The following is a 22,013-nucleotide window of genomic DNA, read 5'->3' as shown; positions in this document are numbered from 1 at the left end:
TAAAGATTTCGTAAGTATATTGATGCCTTCCGTTTCTGTTTGTTTGTTTGTTTGTTTGTTTGTTTGTAGGCACGATAACTCTAGAACGGAAAGAGCTACCAATGTCAAATTACACCACGTGATTCAGGAGGGTGATGGCTAGTGCTGATTAGATTTTGGTCAAAATCGGTCAAAGGTCAAGGTCACAGTGAGGTCAAATATTCGATTTTTGATGGTTTGGTACAGGTAACTCGAGAACGGAAGAAGCTACCGATGTCAAATTACACCACGTGATTCAGGAGGGTGATGGCTAGCGCTGATTAGATTTTGGTCAAAGTCGGTCAAAGGTCAAGGTCACAGTGAGGTCAAACATCCAAAAAATGATAACTCGAGACGGAAGAAGCTACCAATGTGAAATTACACCACGTGATTCAGGAGGGTGGTGGCTTGTGCTGATTAAATTTTGGTCCAAATCGGTCAAAGGTCAAGCTCACAGTGAGGTCAAACATCCAAAACATTCGATTTTTGATGGTTTGGTACAGAATCATCGTAGAAAATTCTGGTTTGTGTCGCTACCTTCTCTAGAGACAGCTTTTATTAGACAAGGTCAGAGGTCAAGTTGACGATTTCGTAAGTACCAGTCTATGACTGCTTGTTTGTTTGTTTGTTATTCGCATAACTACAAAAGTATTGAACTGAATCGCAGCAAATTTGGTGGGATGATTGGTTATTATCCGAGGATCATTTGATTAGATTTTGGGAGCGATCGGGTCAAAGGTCAAGGTCAAGAAAAGGTCAAAATCGTCTTTTTACCATAGCACGGTCAATTTGTATCCAATTTGCATGCAACTAATGCCAAAATGTTCAGAATTCAATGCCCCATCTTGTGATATGTGACATGATACAATGACATAATAACCCTTATTAGCGGTTGGGAGTCTAAGGTCAGGGGGGGTCACGACATTGCAAAATGTGCGGTTTTAGTCATAACACGGTCAATTCTTATCCGATTTGCATGAAACCAACACCAAAATGTTGACTGTTCTGTTCCTCACACTCTAATACCAATTACAAAATTAAGAGTTCAAAGGTCAAGGTCGAGGTCATGAAAAGGTCAAAATCGTCATTTTGCCATAGTGCGGTCGATTTTTATCCAATTTGCATGCAACCAATGCCAAAATGTTGTGAATTCAATGCCCAATCTTGTGATATACGATATGACACAATGACGTCATTACCTTTGTTAGCGGTTTGGGTCAAAGGTAAAGGGGGTCAACGACCTTTATTATCATAACGCGGTCAATTCTTATACAATTTGCATGTAAGTAGATTCAAAATGTTTAGAATTCAATTCCCTATCCTGTGATGTGTAATATTTGACAGTGACTTTATTGGTGAGTTTAAAGCATTGGGGGGGGGGGGTGTCACTGAACTTATTTCTTATAATGTGACCAGTTTTCATCAGATTGACTTGACACCGACACCCAAAACGGACAGGGAGTTCATACAGAAATTGTACAATGTACGTGAATCAGTGTCAAACAGCAGGAAATTTAATGTTTTTAAGCCATCATAACACATATGAGATGGCAGATGTGGTATGGTATTAAATACCCTCACAATCAACGGTTTCTGGGGGGGTGGGGGGGGCAAAGTGTCGCGTTGGCGAAGGTATGTGCTCTACTGAGTGCCCGTTCTAGTTATTATTATTATTATTATTATTATTATTATTATCATTAATATTGGGGTTCCAAGGCTTCCAGGCTGGGAAACCTATTGTTTTTGTTCATACTAGTAGAGAGGCAACTTAGCATAACAATTGTGCATTTTGTGAGGAAAGCACCAAATTTGACACACTAGTAGCCTATCATATTATGAACAGATTTGGATATTGGGCCATCTCAAAATTTTTGATGGCAGTGGAAAATGGCTGCCACAGCCATCAGCGGCTGAATTTGAGATGGCCCAATATCCAAATTTGTTCATAATATGTTAGGCTACTAGTGTGCCAAATTTGGTGCTTTCCTCACAAAATGCACAATTGTTATGCTATATTTAGCTAAGTTTCCCCACTATAGCAAAAACGCTCAAGGTCGAGAAGCCCAATGCACCAACAGGCCCCCAAGTTATGTATAAAAGAATGTAAAAGAATGGAGTATCTCTTAATGCCCCCTTCCCCCAGGCACCTCAGCCTCTACCTCTACCCACCCTCCCTCCCCCAGCCAACCTGGTACATATTTAATATGTAGACAGCCGTTATACAACATCGTTTCCTCCACTTCGTTTCTTCCTCACATCGCCCCACCTTTTCCCTTTTGAAACACCAACTCCACTCATTTTAACATTTGGCACATTTTAAGAAAGACGTAAGAATGATGTTGTTTGTGATATAGAATTACAATCCATGCGATACACGTATACGCCTGTTGCCCTGTCGGGAAATGGTGGTTGTTTAATGTTAGTTTCAAATTCACGCAATCCAACCTGTCTAAACTTTGTGCTAACGCCTCGAGGCAGGTAATAAATAAATAAATAATCCCAAACAAAATGTTCCACACCCATGGGGGACACATATTGAACCACCTACACCACCGCGGTAATCTATACTCCTTCCTCTGCACAATGCCAGCTTCATCAACCACCGTGCAAAAAAGGAGAATGCAGTGACAGCAAGTGAAGCAGAACTTGGCCGATTATGGAAGCACCGCCGACATTTTCCCGCCCAAATGCCAACCCCACATCCCCTAGATCACGAGAAGGAGCGATCCCCATGCTCAGCGCTCGAACTTGCTGCTACCTGGGGGGCAATGGCGAATGAGCGAGTGGCACTTACTTTGAAAGCAAGAGTGATGGATATTACACCCAGCAACTCTTTACACATGAAGTTCAAGAATTGAAGCTTTCAAACAATGCACAATCCATTTACGTACGGTTGGACATGGATAAAATAAGCATATTTCAAAGTGAAATATTTGTTTACTCCAAAGGGTGTCAGGTATGGTACATTTCAGCTTAAATTATTGCACATTTGGTGTCCTCAGTGAAAGCCAGCATCAGGCCCTCTTTGAAGGAATTCCATTCAAAATGATCCAATAGCAGAAGCAGGTCTGCATCACACTGATATAATACGAACAAATGTCAAAGAAAAAGTGGGGTGATGGTATTATCAGGGTGGGAATGTGTAAGTAACATCAGGGGCTAACTCCACAGGGCATTACCGTGGATCTTTTCCCCAAAAGGTGGAATGTCATGGTCACCAGTATTTTCTACACATTTACTCTAACACCAATCATGGACAGCACTGGTTCTGCCTTAAGATCTCCATCCACTCGACAAGATGGATAATATCAGACTTTTGATTGGAAGGTGGGAGAGAGTAGAAGGGGTTGAGAGACAGAGAGACAGAGAGACAGAGAGACAGAGAGACAGAGACAGAGACAGAGACAGAGAGACAGAGAGACAGAGACAGAGACAGAGACAGAGACAGAGACACCTTTGCTTAAAGTCAAGGACACCATATCGGTTAGGATTTTGAAAATGGTGAAAAAAAAAAAGTTAATGACAAAGAATTTTTTTTGAAAGCAGCAAATAGTAGACTAAAAGGTAGGAATTGAAAGAATACTTTTAAACTAACAAGTTAGGAACAAGAAGAAAAGACGAAAAAGAAGAAAAAAATGGGCATTTGCCTTAACAGCTCCTTGCATATGATTAGCATAATGAGTGGATGAGCTACAAACAAAGGGTGATTTAAAATCAGAGAAAGCCTGGACCAAGAATGAATCCTGGAAGAGATCTCCACATCGCATCAACGCAGAATCATGAGCCAATACCCGCACGGAGCAGTGCAACAGTCAACTGGGCTTTCACAAGTTCACATGAACACAGTCATGCAGGGCAGGTACAAGATTTAAACAAAACTAGAGGGCTGCATTCACTTGCAGCGAATACATATTTGGCAACGGCATGAACTTTGACCCCTACCGATCTCAGAAGATATAGGTCACACAACTTTGGTCAAATAACATTTTCTGTAGGCCCTGTTGTAACCTATCAGAAAATGTCAGCGGCTAACCTGTATCTTTCCGTGGGGCGAAGATATGGGGCAAAAGGTGTTTTTGTTGAACTTTGACCCCTACCGATCTCAGAAGATATAGGTCACACAATTTTGGTCAAATAAGATTTTTTTGTAGGCCCTGTTGTGACCTATCAGAAAATGTCAGCGGCTCACCTGTATCTTTCCGTGGGGCGAAGATATGGGGCAAAATGTGTTTTTGACGTTTTATGTGACCTTGACCTTAACGTTGAAAATTTCAAAGTCAAAAGTTGACACTGCACTTCCTTGAAAACAGCCCATTTCAAAGACATAATTGTTAGTGCTCCTAGAGAAAAACCCTAGGAGGAGTTTTAGGGCAATGGATGTGTGACGAAAATAAAGAATAATAAAGAATATATATATATATATATTAATACTGAAGGACCAATTTTGTGCTCCTCCTAGCGGTCGCGTCACGTTTTTCTCGGTACTGTGACCTGGACTGAAAGAAACTTCGTACCTGTAAGAGTGCATCGCACATAGTGGCAATAGTCAACTTTCAAATCTGAAGCAGAATAAACACTTTTCGTTTTACATTCGTTTACATGGCGACGTGTGACGTCACCACTGAGAGGCGTAAGGATGTCATAACATTTTCGGTCATTCGCTGACGTCATTACGTCTGTCGGCAACAGACCGTCACCGCTGAGCGGTGTAATTCCACCCCTCGAAAATAGCGTCTGCAATGTAAAACCCTCTTCTACACAGGCTGACCACCTCAGAATGTGAATTTGACACAAAAAATGTAACAAGAAACATTGTATCTATATATTAATACTGAAAGACCAATTTTGTGCTCCTCCTAGCGGTCGCATCACGTTTTTCTCGGTACTGTGACCTGAGAAGTTTTGACACGGTGTTTGTATGTCAAAGTAGACACGTGTACAAATCAGGGGACTTCTTCACAAGGAGTAGTGTACACCAAAAATGTCGTGTACAAGGACGTTTTGTAGGTCTCATTAGGTCAGGCCATGGAGTACATCGACTGGGATCCGGCTCTTCCAAGAGCCGCCATTGGTTGTCATATTGGGCTCATGGAACGGAATCCGTCTGTGACGGGGTTTCGGCTAGTTCCAGTAATAATAGTGTATTTGGCATGGAATTGCCAAATACAATAAATCATCCCACAGTGTCAGTGCAGATATCCGTCATGTTCGCCATCTTTCAACGCTTTGCCCGTCACCACCAAACCCCGTAAGATTAATTTAAAATAGCTTACAATATTCTGTTTTGCGGCATCAAGAATATACTTTCAACTCTAACATTTGTTCCTTTCGTACGCCCAGTCGAAAGTGTTTTTTTTTTCTTCCAAAGCCTTCACCATGCTGGATGTCATCAAGGCATTCTGATATGGGGATTGTTGCTGTTGTTGCTGTTGTTGCAGTATGGCCCTCTCATCATATCAAATACCAGCCTGGTGTTGGCTCAGTGGTTTATGGTGGCAGCTTGGGATCCTAGGGTCCTGAGTTAAAGCCCCGTCGGCCGCTGAATTAATACACCAGGGGGGTTGACTCAGCCTGTCATCCTTCCGAGGTCGGCAAAATGAGTACCAGTTCCAGTGTGTGTACTGGTAGAGGGGCACTGCATCAGCGACACAGTAACGCTTCAAGAAATGATAGCTACCCCGGCAGCTGAGCTGCCATACGACCACCATATCAAATACCCATTGCATTCACCCATCCTTAAGGACATACAATACACAAAGGACCTTTGGTGGAGGAGAAGGCCATTCGGCCCGTCATGCCTGTGCTGCACCGATACCAGACACCATCATCCATCTCCAACGTATCAAGATCCAGGTACGTATCCAGGTACCAATCCAATTCAAATTTCCAATTTAAACCCATCGATTCTTTGTGCTGCCACTACCTTTTTGAGGGAGACCATCGCACGCGTTAACTATTCTCTGAATGAAAGACCCTTTGCCGTGATGCAGTATCCACCGCAGCAGTAATAAATAAAACTAGATCGCTGGAGAAAGGGGGAGGATAACATATTGTTTGTATTCACAATTCTTGGCTCGTCGCCCATTACCGAGATGAAACGTCCTGTTTACGACAAATTCGATGATTGTAATCACGGGTTGAAATGATGTACGAGCACAATGACAATCATCGCCGGCCTAATGAATGATCCTCCTGACTTGTTAAAATCACAGTAAATTACAACCATCACAATGGTAATGATGATAATGATTGTGACGTCATATACTTATATGATGATGATGATGATGATGATGATGATGATGATGATGATGATGATCCTGATGATCCTGATGATCCTGACGTGGGGACCCACGTGTGAGGTGTCGCGAGACGCGGCGGACAGTGGTCCGTACCAGCTGGATGGTGCACAGGAAGACGAGGGTGCACCGCGCCGTGCAGCAGTGCATGTTGGAGCGAACGTGCCGCCGGGGCATGTGCAGCGAGGTGGCGGGAAGAGCGCTGTCCCTCTCTCTCTCTCTTTCTCTCTCTGTCCCTCCTCTTCCGTCCGGCCCGGGACGCAGGCTCGGCTGTGCCCCGACGCGTGCGGAGCGCCAGGAACCCACCGTTTGCGGCCTCAGACGCGCATCCTCCGCGGGATCGCGGTGCGCAAGGGCCGATGGTGAAATGAAGGGTGACGACCGAGGAGAGTATAAACGTGAGATTAGTTTACAGCGACAGATAAAATGTATGCTTAAAGAACTGAGGTAAAAGAATATTGCATTGACCGATTTATGCGGGCGAAGGATGGAATGTGGATTTTTTTTTTTGGTGAAGATGAAGGAATTCGCGGCGATGACGGAGAAAGAGTGAGAGGAAGAGCAACGAGAGGCGAGGAGATGAGGAAAGGGTGAAGAACGGGGATGGATTTTGATGCCGGTTGTGCGCTTTGTGGGCGGAGCCTCTACCAAGGCAGGGACGAAGAGCGGGAGCAGGAGTCGAAGAAAAAAAGAAAAGTCGTGTCGCCCAGGTAGGGGGGGGCAAACAAAAACGGGAAACCGAAAATGATGCAAATATTAAAATTTTTGGTACCAAGGAGGTGCGCACCTGCTTGGGAGTTTGAATCCGAGGTACGAGGCCAACACACCAACTGAGGTAAGTTACGGTGGGGAATGGGCAGTCCTGACGGAGATTACCACAGAAAGTGAAATCGGGATTCATCGGGATACCTCGGTCTTGGAAAAAGTATCGAAGGGGGCATCCGCATTGCACCCCGCAGTTTCCCCTCGTAATGTATTGCGTATACGTGTATGCTTCATGACACCAGTTAGGGACATATTTATACACCGTCCAAGTCGGTATATTATTATTATAAACAAGACAATTATTCCAGTGATCGTAACGGTATAAAGGACTGGTGGAATTGACGTGTGGGGTGAAGGGCGAGTAATAAAAGTCACGAACAATTAATTTTCACCATAATAATGAGAATTAGAATGCACTTGAGGGAGCTGTTCACTCATTTTAGTGTGAAAAGCCCTCACCTGAGCGAACAACCTCCTGAAAACAAAAAAACAAAAAAAAATACTGTGTGCACAGCGTTGGTGCTGCCTCAGTAGTCTCCTTGGCTATTGGACACAATCCTGGACAGGTCACCACTCCAACACAGGATACCAGCAAGTTGGCACTCATTTTACTGACCTCGGAAGGATGACAGGCAGAGTCAACCCCACCTGGTATTAATTCAACAGCCGAGTGGGATTTGAACTCAGGATCCTCTGATCCCAAGCCCACCACCATAACCATTAAGCCAACACCAGGCATAACCTCTACATGACACCTTTTAATATCAATTTTGCCTTCTGAAAGTCCAGAAATACAACGTCCACTACACTTCCCTCATCTACCCAAGCAGAAACTGCCTCATAGAACTCCAATATATTTATGAAACATGATCTTCCTTCGAAAATGCGTGATGACTACCTTTAATTAGTTTGATACTAATTAAATTTGAATTAAACTGGTTCCCTATCCGTTCTCCAATTAACGTCTCCAACACCTTTCCCACAACTGATGTCAAGCTAACAGGTGTATAGTTTGCCAATTCTTCTTTTTGGATCCTTTTTTTTAAGTTGTGGGGTTTGTTTCCATATAATTATTACCCCCAAATTTAATGGTACCCCAGAGTTTCTTGGAACCCTGGGAGTACGAAACCACTATTTAGGGGGGGGGGGGTTGTTTTCTTTTTTCTGCCAATTTTCGAGCTGTATCTCTGAGCCGGCTGAGGCTTTCAAAATGAAATTTTGCATCAATAATGGGAATAAAAAGTTTGTGGGGTTCACATTGATTCTTTTTACTTTGACCTAATTGGAGACATTTTAACTTTTTTTTCACCGCAACTCGACTAAGGTTTATTTGATCAGAACCAAATTACCCTCTCGGGATAGCCTAGACTCTAGAGCAAGTCACATTTTCGCTTCATGTACATCATACCCCTTCGGGTTAAAGGTCAAGGTGGGATGGTGGTCTGAAAAAAAAAACACTTTTTTTATCACTCAATCTTGCCAATGCATAATCTTAAAGACCACATGGCTTTCCAAGACTGCATTATAGTAGTGGACCTGCATTGAAGTTGGACACCTGCTAGTTGATTGGTGTACTTGACTTACTTTTTAGGTCATCTCTACCGAGATGACCTAATAAAGCCACACCAAATGTCCGTCCGTACGTCCGTCAACAATTTTTCTTTCTGATCTTGATGAAACTTAGTATGTGGGTAGAGGTCGATGAGTGTTGCACAACGATATAGCTTTTGTCCAGGTTCAAGGTCAGGGTCAAGGTCACGAGGTCATGTAAGTTATAAAAATCGCCATTTTCAAAACCTATCTAGTCTGCCATTCTACAAGATATTCTGCAACTGTTTATTGATTATGATAGTAAAAAATATTATCTTGTATCTAACTGGACAGATTTTTGAATTTCCGTCCCGTTTGGCCGCCACGTAACCTGGAAGATGGTCAAAAACACCTCCCGGTACAAAGAAAACTTTTTACCTGTTTCTAAGTGTTGAAGATCAAGGTCATATGGCGGTCTGAAAATAATATGGCCATCATTGGATTGCAGGCAGCTGGGGAGGCTTACCCTTGGCAATCAATTTGTGATTTCAGACATCTAGTTCAATAGTGATGTTATATTTGCTTTCTCAGTCCTCATGGTACCTGTCCTGACTCCTATAAGCTGTTAACGATATCAATTAATCTACTCTGTTAACATCATGCTTACCTGTTCTGTTAACATCATACTGCCATGCTCAATTCGATGATTTGATTGTATTATAATAATTACATGATGAGTCACAATATTATATCCTTGAATGTCCATTCCCATTTTTTTCTGTATTTTTATTTTTAAGTGGTGAAGCCGCTTCAATATTTGACTATTTCTCTCTGTCCGTCCATAAAAAATGAAGAAGAACCTTTCTAACAAAGTGTTTCTACAAAAAAAATGGACCCTTTTGACACTTTAGTCAACTGAGACCCCTTCAAACTTTAAGACCCCGAAAGACCCTTAAGATCCAAAAGACATTGAGGACCCAGAAAACCCAAAATACCCAGATGACCCAAAAGTCGCCAAGGACCCAAAAGACCCATATGACCCAGATAACATTGCAACAAACCATATATTAATTCAAATATTAACAATAATAATAATAGTAGTATCATTTGGCAATAATAATAACGAATGTATAATCTCCACCCTGGCCCAAGCACATCTGGGCTTGGTGAAAGCCAAACCAATGCTCAAGCTGTACAGCAGGCAGGTATGCAATAAAGGCCTTAAGATCAATGAAAATTTCGTCCAATGGATCAACAGGCCCATGAGTAATTCTAAATGATGATAAGGGGGAGTTTTAATGGATTCTAAAGGGTAATTCTAAACGATTCGAGAAACGTTCCAAAGGGTAATTCTAAAAGGTACTTCTAGTGGGTTCTAATGGGTATATTGGGTTCTAAAAGGTAATTCTGAGGGGTTCGAAGGGTAATAGTGAAAGGTTCCAAAGTGTAATTCTAATGGGTTCTAAAAAGTTCTAAAGTGTAATTATAGGAAGTTCTCAAGGGTAATTCTTACAGGTTTCTTTTGTTTCTAAGCTTTGCCTATTTCATATTAAAAATGCCAAACTGAACCGCTTCCATCGGACATGGGTGTAATTTTTATTTTTTTATTGTTTTTTTTTGCATACACTATCGAGGCTCGTATGAGAGCTAGCACACATAAACGCACAAGGGGAGCAGGAGACAAGTGGGCAGGATAGGGAAGGAAAAAACCCAGTGTGGAACAGAGACATGAGGAGATCTGTGGAAGGGAGAGGGATGCGGCGGGGTACACAGGGTAAACAAGATAGACATGACAGGGACTTTCATTAAGGAATGCAGGGAATTTGAAGGAGGTGGGTTTGGGGTGGATTAGCGGGGGTAGAAAAGATCGTGGTTTTGGATGGGGGAAGATGCGAAATTGGGGTGAACAGCTGTTTTGAAGACCTGGAGGGAAGAGTGAGATTGAAGCCAGTGTTGGAGTTTGTTCCAAAGGTGGGGAAAAAAGAGGAATGACAGGGTGAAGGTGAGCAGTGATTCTTGATTTTGGTAGTTTTACCAGAAGGGGGTTGCAGGCGGACCTTGAGCAGCTTGTGGAAATATGGAGGGGGGAGGACATATCTCAGAAAGAGCAGGGGGGTGAGGCCGGAGAGAAGATTGTAGAAGACAGAAAGACCACCGACCTGCCTGTGGTGATTGAGTGAGAGACCCAAAGACTCAGCCTCATCACGGGAGATACCAGTGATCCTAAATACCATGGTTTCCACAGCGTGAAGCCGAGAAAGGTGAGAGGCAGGAGCACCAGCCCAAAGGGGAGAGCAGTACTCCCTCAGGCTGCTGACAAAAGCTCTGTATGTGGTCAGGAGCTCAGGTGTGCCAAGAAAAGACTTTGCGCAATGTAGGATGCCCAATCGGCGACTGGCTTTGGAGTCCAGCTTGGAAATGTGGCTTTCCTTGGGAAGATCATGGCAGATAGTGAGACCCAGAAGCTTGAATGAAAGGACTTCTTCAAGAGGATTGTTGAGAAAGTAGATGGGGGGGGAGGGGAGTTCCAGATTGTCCTTTCAGAGAGACATATTGAGAGTGTGAGATTTGTCAGCGTTGAAAGACATGTTCCACGTGTTGGACCAGCTTGTGATTTTATCCATATCTGCAGAGAGTGAAGAGGCTGCTATTTGCCGATCTGCGGGATGACAGATGGGCCAGCAGAGGGTGGAGTCATCCACAGAGATAAAGAGGATTTTCAAGAGAGTCAGAGAGATCATTGATGAAAACCACGTTTTTTATGCAGAGCAGTAATGTTTGCTGATTTCCAAGCAGATGGCAGATGACCTGGAGCAAATGAGAGGGTGAATAGAATAGAGAGAGGGTGAGCAAGAGCAGCAGAGTAGGTTTTTAGGACATGTGGGCTCATGCCATCTGGACCGTTTGCAGAATGTGAGTCGAGGGTTGACAACAAACTTTCCACCTTGACAGGAGAAAAGGACACTGAATATCGGAACAGCTGGGTGTGACTGGGTAAGGTTGGTACAGAAAGCGATGGGCTCGGGACACGATATTTAGAATCAAACACGTTTAGGCATTCAGCCTTTTCACCTGCTGTGTCAGCTGTGTGGCCATTTGAGGTAATGGGGGGGTGAAGGGGCAACGTACACCAGAAACAGACTTAACGCGACACCACCAGGATTCGTTGGAAGGAGACAGGTTTGAGAGTTCAGCCTTGAGATTCGAAAAAAGTTGTTTTCTGGCTCTCCTGAGGGTCGACACGCACTTGTTACGAACTTTATGGAATGAACTGAGATTGCCTTCAGTTGGATTTGCCTTCCATGAGGCAAAGGCAGGTTGTTTCAGGACAACTGCCTCGCCACAAGCTTCAGTGTACAATGGGTGGGAGGAAGGGTAGCACAACTGAAGACAAGATGGGATAAATCTTTGCATGAGAGAGAGAGCAAGTTTCTTTGAGAGAATTCCCAGGACGAGTCGGAGGAAGTATAGATGGGCGACCAGTCTAGAAATTTGATGTCTCCTTGAAATCCCTGCCAGTCAGCCTGAGTGAAATGCCAGACATGACGGCACTGTGAAGGTTCTCTAATAACAGCCAGAGAGATGTCTACATTGACAAGCATGTGGCCAAATCAACCAATTGGAGTAAAGGAAGAACAGCAGATATTTTCAGGGAAATTGGTCAAAATCAGATCCAGAAGAGATGAAGTACCATTGGTTGAGATCCGGGTCAGGAAGTTGACAGATTGTGTCAGTCCCAATGAGTCACAGAAGTCTTTTGTTGAAGTGCCATGGCAGGTGAGAGAGGTATCCACACCCAGCCGACTGGCATGATTGCAGTTGAAGTCGCCACGTATGCGGAGGAGAGAGTTGGCATGAGAGGATAGAAGTTGGTCCATGTTTTTCGGAGAGCGAGATGTAAATGCAGTCATCACTGTTTGGTGGACAGTACAACACACATATAAATATAAGGTGGGAGTAGAGGGAAAGCCGTAGCCAGAGGTATTACTGGGAGTGTAGGGGAGAGAGGGCAGTGCATGGTGAGTGAGGAATGGAGTCTTTGATAAAGAGAGCAACTCCGCCGCCAGGACGAGGCTCAAGTGTGTGATACTGGAGGAGGGTTAGGGAGTCAGAGACGTCTTGGGGAAAAGTTTCTGTTAAACAAATTTTTATTGTTATTATTATTATTTTTTATTATTATTTTAATGTAATTTTTTTACAATGCTTCTTCATGCAATACCTTTTTTGTCATATAAAATATCTCCTTATTTCTGGCTAATTTGCATTTTTATTCCATGTATTTATGTTGATGCATAATATACATATTAATGTAATTTTAGATGATTATTACCACCTCCTTCACCAAAGGTCAAAAGAAGTTTTGTTTTCACCCATCTGTTTGTTTTTCTGTTTGTGTGCAGGATATCTCAAAAAGTTGTAGACGGATTTGGATGAAATATGGTGGGCAGGTTGGGTGTGTGACAAGGAAGAATCGATTCAATTTGGGGGGAGATCCGGATCCGGGCGGAGGTATGCGCTCCGAGTGCCCTTCAACGATCCGTCAGGTCAGGTGGAAGCTTCACTACGATTGGTTTGAGGAACAGAGCTGTAAGTCTGGGAAAGGAACCATCGTTTTTGGTGATCTGCATTTGCTTGAGTTGACGGCTGGTGAAAAGGGGTGTGCCGAAAATGACATTGGTTTGAGCGACGTAGTTGGGTCAACACATACCCGGATATCCAGTGGAATACCTTCATTATCGTCTTCAGCTAGAATGGATGGTGGTGAAGGCATTGCGTCCCTGGACATGAGCTTTCCCACTTTTCCGCCGGTGTAGGTAATTCAGCTGCCTAAACATTGTCAAATTAATCCCAATGCAGAGCGTCAGTAATTACGTCCAAGCGGGTATGAGTCACAGCAGCGTCATCCTCCCGCTTCAGCTGTTCAAAATATATATTTTGCTGCATAGCTTTCAATTGTTGCTGCATCTGTTCGTGTTGGAGTTGCATCTATTGCTGCATGTTGCTGTTTGAGTAGCAATCGAGCTTAATCCGATTTGCACCTCATGCCAGCTCTGACAGAGGCCTCGGATGCTTCTATTTTGGCCTTCAACAAGAGCATAGACCTGGAAGAGTTGGACGAACCAGCGACAGACCGCGTGTGAAGCGAGCTTGACATGACGTCTCTCGACAAACCACTGGAGCGAGCGACAGACTACGTATGAAGGGAGCTTAACATGGCTGTTGTTCTTCCTCCCAGTGGCGAGACGAGCCTATAGTTAGTTGGGTGTTTTTTTTTTACGATACTTGAGTGGACTATGTGTCCAGATTCTTAAATTAGAATGCTCCAGGCAGTTTAGCCAGCACTTGTAGAGTTCAAATTAGGAGTTTGGAGCAATTTTATGCATTCCATGATGTGATTTTTCATGATGGACTAATTAAGGTGTATAATCAAAATCTGTCTTCGAATTTGAGGATCGGAGCTCATGAGCTAAATAAGTGTTTAAATCTGGAGTAAAATCTGAAATCTTTAAGAAATTAGGGATTCTTATAACTAAGCGTATTTACTTTAAGCAAGGATCCGAGATACAGTTTATACTCCCTCCTCCATATTTGCACAAAAAATGTACAAGTGTATTAAACTTAAATGTTTTTTCTACTGCTCAGACAATTATGTTGTGTGAAGAAAAAAATTAAGGAATATGGGCATTAGGCTTTGTTTAATACACCATGTAAGTTCTGAGGGGGCATACGTCATCCAAGTAATATACGCAATATCAAAACGTCAGGTAACATGGTAAAGTTTCAATTTCTTCTGTTGAATTGTTTTTGATGTACGCTCAATATGCGCTTTATAAAATGGTCATGGAACATATAAAGTTTCAATTTCCTCCGTTGAACGTTTTTCGATGTATGCTCTTAACACAATAACTGCCGCTTTATAACTGCTGGCAGTAATGACGAGGTAACAAGATGTACCACTTTTATGCAACCCCACTTTGATCGGACACCTGACCCATTCCGTCCTCTTTATTCAATTGAATTTGGAATGGCGTTTAAAAAATTTAATGCAAATCAAATGGAAGACCAAATAAAATAGGTACTGCATTGGAGTTATCAGAAGGAAACCGAACAAGCAAAAAGTAAAAATGAAGTCATGAGGAGGAACCTGGATTGGACTTGGGTTTCAACTGCTACTCCTCTACCCTCAAAACCATCCAGGTACAGCCAAGTGAGCCTTATTCAAAAAAATTAAACAAAAAAAACCCCATATAAAAAATTAAATAATTCTGGCTGCCAAACCATGTGACCTATCAATTATTAGTGAACACCTTGGTATTCCTGAGGCTTGAGGAACGTGTGTGAAGTTTTCCCTCAATCTGTCCAGCTGTTCTGAAGAAGGGAGTTTTTTTAAAGGTTTGAGGGTAACTCCAATATGGCTGCTAATCATGTGACCTATGACATCATAGGTGGGGAACATTTTGTTTCTCATGGATAGGCAGTCATACCTTGAGAGTTTTGCCTCAATCTGTTCAGCCCTTTCAGAGAAGAAGATTTTTGAAGGTTATATATATATATATATATATATATATATATATATATATATATATATATATATATATATATATATATATATATATATATATATATATTTATTTATATATTGTGTGTGACTGAACCACCTGACCTATGAGGTCATCAATTTTTTCTGTTTACCAATTTATCCCTTGATCACCGTCAAAAATGTTCATACTTATTGTAAGTAGCGTTCTACATATGCAATTATGACGTCATGACCAAGACACCTATGACATCATTTTTAAAAATCACACTTATTACCCATGGGACAGGAGCCAAGTTTCAATGTATGGTGAAAAAATTGTGTCAATCCAACAAGCGGTTGCAGAGAAAAGGGAATAACAAAATGTAGACATGAACGTATATTCGATGTCGGCATGTACGCGACCGATTGCTGAACCCTGCTTCTCTCTTCTGGTTTTGAGACTGTTATCAAGCAGCATCTTCACTCTCTGCAGATCTGGATAAAATCACAAACTGGTCCAACATGTGGAACATGTCTTTCAATCCTGACAAATCTCACACTCTTACTATGTCTCTCTGAAAGGACCATGTGGAACCCCCCACCCACCCCCACCTTCTACTTTCCCAACAATCCTCGTGAAGAAGTCCTTTCATTCAAGCTTCTGGGTCTCACTATCTGCCATGTTCTTTCCTGGGAAAGCCACATTTCCAAGCTGGCCTCCAAAGCCAGTCACTGACTGGACATCCTCCATCGTGTAAAGTCCTTCCTTGACACACCTGAGCTCCTGAACACATACAAAGCTTTCATCCACAGCATGATGGAGTACTGCTCTACCCTCTGGGCTGGTGCTCCCACCTCTCACCTTCCTCAGCTACACGTTGAAGAAACCAAGCCAGCTTGGAAATGTGGCTTTCCCATGAAAAATCATAGCAGATTGTGAGACCCAGAAGCTTGAATGAAAAAATTTCTTCCAGAAGATTGTTGAGAAAGTAGATGGGGGGAGTGCTAAATGGTCCTTTCGGAGAGATATAGTGAGAGTGCGAGATTTGTCAGGATTGAAAGCCATGTTCCACATGTTGGACCAGTTTGTGGGGTTTTTTCCAGATCTGCAGAGAGCGAAGAAGCTGCGGCTTGCTGGTCTGACAGATGACAAATAGTACGACAGAGGGTGGAGACATCAACAAGGAGATAACGAGGATTTTGCAGAGAGTCGGAGAGATCATTGATGAAAACCAGAAAAATAACAGGGCCCAGAATGCGACCTTGAGGAACTCCAGCCTGGACAGGAAGAGGGGATGAGAGAACTCCATGTGGAACCACACCTTGGCTGCGACAGGAGAGGAAGTCTGCGAGCCATGAGTTGACATGGCCTTGGATACCATAGGAAGAGAGTTTGCTGAGCAGGGAAGGGTACCAGACCTTGTCAAAGCACGCAATATGGCTCTGATGTCATGTCTGGCATTGAGTACCTCCATCCATTTTTGGGAGAGCAGAAGCAGCATATCCAGGGTAGAGTGACCTGGTCTGAAACCAAAAGCTTCCAACTGTTTAACACCTTCCAACAGTAGTTTGTTTGTAATAATATTCCCAGGGATGGTTCTTAATATCCCTGTGAGGTTCTTGTCATCATTCCCATGGCTTCACCTCCCTCCTCTCCCCACCCTCCCTTTCCTCCATCCTCTCTGCCTCTCCTCTCTCCCTCCCCTCCCTCTCTCTTTCCCTCTCTCTTTCTTCACCCCCTTCCCCCCCAATCTTTCTCTTCACATACCCATCAGCGAAGGGATGGCTTGTATTTGCTCGTATAGGAATAAACTAACAACTGCTTGAAGGTGTGGAAACTGTTTTCGATTTATTGATGATTTACAAGTAAGTAATGATGGGTATGTATTTGATCTGCTTCATGATGATATATATCTAAAACAATTCAAATTTAAAAAGGAAAACCAAACACACTTCAGTTTCTTTTTTCGAAGTGCAAATCGATAAAATTAACAATAAATTTCACACCAAATTATTTGATAAACAAGATGCTTTTCCATTTCACATTGCACGAATACCTGTCTTGGACAGCAATATTCCTAAGAAGCTATTCTATGGTTCAGTTGCAGGTGAAACCGGAAGGGCACTCGGTAGAGTGTCATACCTCAGCCCTGAAATGCCTGATCCATGAGAACATATCTGGCCCAATACATTTTTGAAATATCATGTTATATATATAATTTATGAGCCCGATCTCTCAATGGTGAAGAATCACTTTTAAAAATTCGAGTAGTCTGATCCGGATCCGGATATTCACCAAAATCAAAACAATTCATCGTGGTCACACACCCAACCTGTCCACCAATTTTCATCCGAATCTGTATACAACTTTTCAAGATATCATGCTATTTATTCGTGCAGTTCTATATCTCAATGGTGAAGATTCACTTAAAAAAATTATCAGATCTGGATCCATATCCGGATCTCCACCAAAATCGAATCATTTCTTCCTTGTTGCACACCGAACCTGTTCACAAAATTTCATCCAAATCTGTCCATAACTTTTTGAGATATCCTGTACACAGACAAACAGACAGAAAGGGGTGAAAACATAACCTCCTTCACTTTTGGTGGCAGAAGTAAAAATTAGGACTGTGAGAGCAATCATACACAGCACTGAACTTCTCAATAGATTAAACCAACTAGTCAGACGTATGCTAACACAGGGAGCTAGAATTAGCAGATTGATAGGAGACAAGGAAGCAAGTAAAAAAAAAAACAACCTTGATAAATTAGCATTTGAATATTTGAATCACCGTTTGAGAGATGAGCGGGATGGTCGTGTTTGTTGGTGGATTTGTTATATTTAAGATGTGCATGATTTAATATATTATTAATAATAGAATTTGTGATGGGAGTTGTGATGGGAGTCTGATTTGTGATGTTGCATTGATGGGTTGACTGACTTCCTGGACACAACTGAGGTTGTGGATCTCCTAATGTAGGCAATGTACTGATTTGGATCTGTGACTGAGATTGTGCATCCACTGTTTGGAGAGGTGCTAGGCTGAAAGGATCAAAACCTCAAGGAAGAACGGTGCCCAGCTGATGATCCGTGCGTTCGGGAAACCATTCAATCACCTATAGGTTAAGGTTCTTACTTTATGTAAGGGAACTATGCTTTGAGGTTTACAATTTTAATGAAGTTGAATATAGAAGGTTATGAAATTAACATCATTTTCAGGAATCCTTTAAATTATATTATATTTTCGCAATAGTCGATACTGTACAATTAATGAAGTGTGTGTGTGTGTGTGTGTGTGTGTGTGTGTGTGTGTGTGTGTGTGTGTGTGTGTGTGTGTGTGTGTGTGTGTGTGTGTGTGTGTGTGTGTGTGTGTGTGTGTGTGTGTGTGTGTGTGTGTGTGTGTGTGTGTGTGATATGATAATGTACATTATGTGTGTGATATAATGTAATATAATATGATAATGTGTGCGATCTAATGCGATGTGATAATGTGTCATATGAACTCGAATTAAAAAAGGAAAACCAAATTCACACTTCAGTTTCTGTTTTGGAATTACAAATCGATAACGATCACAACAAATTTCACACCAAATTATGTGATAAACAAGATGCTTTTACATTCGACATTGTCCGAATGCCTTTCATGGACAGCAACATTCCTATAAAGCTATTCTATAGTGTGGTTGCAGGTGAAATAATTAGGACCTTGAGAGCAACCACACACCACTGAACTTATGAATCGATTAAAACAACTATTCAGATGTATGCTAACACAGGGAGCTCGAATTAGCAGATTAAAACAAGTTTTCTTTAAGGTCATAAAACGACATCAAATAGAATTGGTGAAAAACAATACGAATAGTCAAAATATTACTAACGAGATATTTATATAAATACATTACAATATATATATATATATATATATATATATATATATATATATATATATATATATATATATATATATATATATATATATATATATATATATATATATATGTACAGGTTGGCCATAAAGTCTGGAAACATAAGCGAATATACATTATAAATGGTTTATTGACATTACATTACAATGCATGTCATGTTCAATGTGTTGCCTCTCATGAGAAATGCACAGTACACTGTGCGGTACAAAATTGAAATGAACGCGGTGTATTAATGTAGCATTTCCATCAATCCCTGCACATGCATACGTAACGCATTGCCTCAGATGATTTGTGTCTGATTTTCACTGAATAAACCTGCGCCTTCAGCATTTTATAGAAGCTATCCGTCGATATGACCAGCCCTCACATCTACTCAGCAGTATCACCTCAACGCGTTTGTCTTTCGTAAAGGACATCTTCAAACTATAACAATGACATTATATTATCTATGTTTCCAGACTTTATGGCCACCCTGTATATATGGAAACTATTCAAACCTATTTCAGTGGTTGCTTGGAGACAAGAAAGCCAGTTTAAAAAAACTGTTTATAAATAACAGCAGTCCCAATATTTGAACAGCAGTTTGATCCCGAGGTGAGTGGGATGGCCGTGTTTGTTGGTGGATGTGTTATGTTTAAGGTAAGATGTGCATGATTTAATGTATTATCATATAAGAGAATATGTGATGGGAGTTGTAACTATGTGATTATATATTAAATCCTCCAGCGAGTAGAGTCTGTTTAGTGATGTTGCATTGATGGATTTACTGACTGCATGGATGCAACTGAGTTTGTGGATCTACTGATGTAGGTACTCTACTGATGTGGATCTGTGACCAAGGTTGTAGATGCGCTGTTTGGAGAGGTCCTGGGCTTAAAGGATCAAAACTTCAAGGAAGAACGGTGCCCAGCTGATGATCCATTCAGTCGGAAAACTATTAATTTGCTTGCAGGTTAAAGTTCTTACTTTAGGCAAGAGAACTATGTTTTGAGGTTCACATCATATACAACAATCCTTTAAATTATATTATATTTCAGGAATAGCTGATACTGTGCGTGTTCGTGCGTGTGTCCACATAGCATATTCTACATGACCCTGTACTCAATTGTGTCTCACTGAAAAAAGAAAGCTTACGTGACCCTCGACTCATTTATATTACCAGGTTCCATGACTTGCTCATGCCATGGACAGCTCAATGTTTTATCACAGATCCCAACAAAGAAACTTCCTTTTCTAGCTATGGCCTAACAATGGGCAAGTGATTATCCTCATCAATCAGGAAGCTATTATCCAGTTAAGTTCTTACTATCCTTGCTTTAAAATATTGTCATTGTGCTGATTGTCGACCCCATTATCCAGCATTGCCAAAACACTTTTTAACAATCCAAGGCATCCATTCATGGCACAATTACTCTCGTTTTTAATCAGATTCCCTTTGTGTAACAGAGCTTATATTATACTGTTACTCATATTACAAGTGAATAATCTTTTCTATTGGCAATAGACAGGAAACTCCCTGGCATATAATGATTATATGATTTAAATAATGTTAAGGGAGTACTAGAGTATAATGATTTAAAGCTTTTATTTCCTCAGAATAAATTATATAAATAACAATGGTAATTATAGTAACTGACTGAAAGATAGCTCAAAAGGAGCTGACTCGCTTTGAGCTGTCTTGTCTGGGTTCGATTTTCATCCCGACTATAAACTGCCCTGTCGAGGGATGTTGTCAGATGTCCAATCAATTAGCATTCATCTGTTGACTTAAAAGACCCGATGGTACCTTTCCAAAAGAGTAGGCCACTGCATGTCAAAATGCTGGCCAAATTACAAATTAGTTCTCTGGTTGAAGGCTGCTTCTGCATAACTCTGAAGTGGAGTCATCATCTGTCCAGGGGTATATTGTCAGCCTTGTAAATGTTCTCGACTTATCTTGGGTGCCCTCATGCTGTCCAGGAAGGAAGTATGAGACTGTTATCAATGGTTGAGTTAAGAAACTCATAATAACTGCTGGTTTTTTTTGTGTGGGGGGGGGGGGGTTGTATTCATAGTCGAGGCTCGTCAGGTTGCTATGACGAGTACACTTAACATATAAAGACACAACAGGACAAAAGTAACAATTTAGAGAGGGGGGAACACCAACTGCAGAGTTGAAGGCCAAGATGAAGGAAGACAGACAAACAATGGGTGTGGGGAGAAATGAGTGTCAGGGGAGGATGCATGGGTTGGACAAGATGGATACAGAAGGAAACTCTCAGGAGGGACAACTGGAATTTAAGGAGGAGGGTTTGGGGTAAGGTGGGGGGGGGTTAACAAAGGTAGAAAAGATTGTGGTTTTGGATTTGCGATAATCTGAGATGGTGGTGAACAGCTGTCTTGCAAACTTGGAGGAAAGAATGAGATTGAAGAGAATGTGGCAGTTGGTTCCACAGTTTGGAAAAAAAGAGGAAAGAATCATTGGAGGTTGGCAGTGATCCTGGATTTAGGTAGTTTCACCAGAAAGGGGTTGATTGACAATGTGTGCCCTTCAGAAACCTGGGGAAGGGGGGGGGAGGACAAAGCACAGAAAGAGCAGAGGGTGTAGGACCAGAAAGGAGGCAGGAGAAGACAGAGAGACCACCGCACAATTCGATCGCACAGAACATTCAAGTTCCTTTATTCAGTTATGTCGATAAGTGCTTGTTCCCAAGATAGTTCACCTTCCATTGTTTAATGCGCAGAAATCGATTACGTGCGCTGCGATTCAATTTAATAGTTAGGGAGCGATCACAAAACAATGGAGACGCCCCTCCCACCTCTTCTGTGAAGAGGAAGAAGAGCCCTCCAGTCCTGAATCACCCGACGTAAACAACTCCCTCCCACCCGCGGTTGTGCCGGCACGGGGAGATGAGTCACGCCAGGAGCGGGGGGAAGGGCGGAGGAGAATAAGGAAGAGATCCTGAGATAGTTCG

General features: G+C 42.0%; 1 protein-coding gene and 1 long non-coding RNA gene across 4 annotated transcripts in view; one reads left to right on the top strand and one right to left on the bottom strand.

The window, feature by feature from the left end:
- LOC147026370 (sodium/potassium-transporting ATPase subunit beta-1-interacting protein 3-like) overlaps window positions 1-6,540 on the bottom strand; it is a 298,816-nt gene extending 292,276 nt beyond the window's left edge. For 2 of the 3 annotated variants that reach the window (XM_085881744.1, XM_085881745.1), the window contains exon 1: window positions 6,411-6,540. In XM_085881744.1, the coding sequence (XP_085737870.1) occupies window positions 6,411-6,491 (81 nt within the window). In that variant the 5' untranslated portion in view covers window positions 6,492-6,540. The remainder of the gene's footprint in view (window positions 1-6,410) is intronic. The other variant, XM_085881746.1, reaches the window with a different exon arrangement.
- A 33-nt stretch (window positions 6,541-6,573) lies between these two features.
- LOC147026369 (uncharacterized) lies at window positions 6,574-15,143 on the top strand. The gene is made up of 3 exons (XR_015058313.1): window positions 6,574-6,712; window positions 6,832-7,024; window positions 13,010-15,143. It is a non-coding gene; the product is annotated as an uncharacterized LOC147026369 (long non-coding RNA).
- Window positions 15,144-22,013: the final 6,870 nt, after the last annotated feature.

This window comes from Eptatretus burgeri, chromosome 5 (genome assembly GCF_056783735.1).
Source record: "Eptatretus burgeri isolate ZD-2024b chromosome 5, Ebu_testis_v1, whole genome shotgun sequence".
In the NCBI taxonomy this organism is placed as follows: domain Eukaryota; kingdom Metazoa; phylum Chordata; class Myxini; order Myxiniformes; family Myxinidae; genus Eptatretus; species Eptatretus burgeri.
Note: the sequence above shows the minus strand (reverse complement) of the source record. Positions and strands in the feature narration are given on the sequence as shown.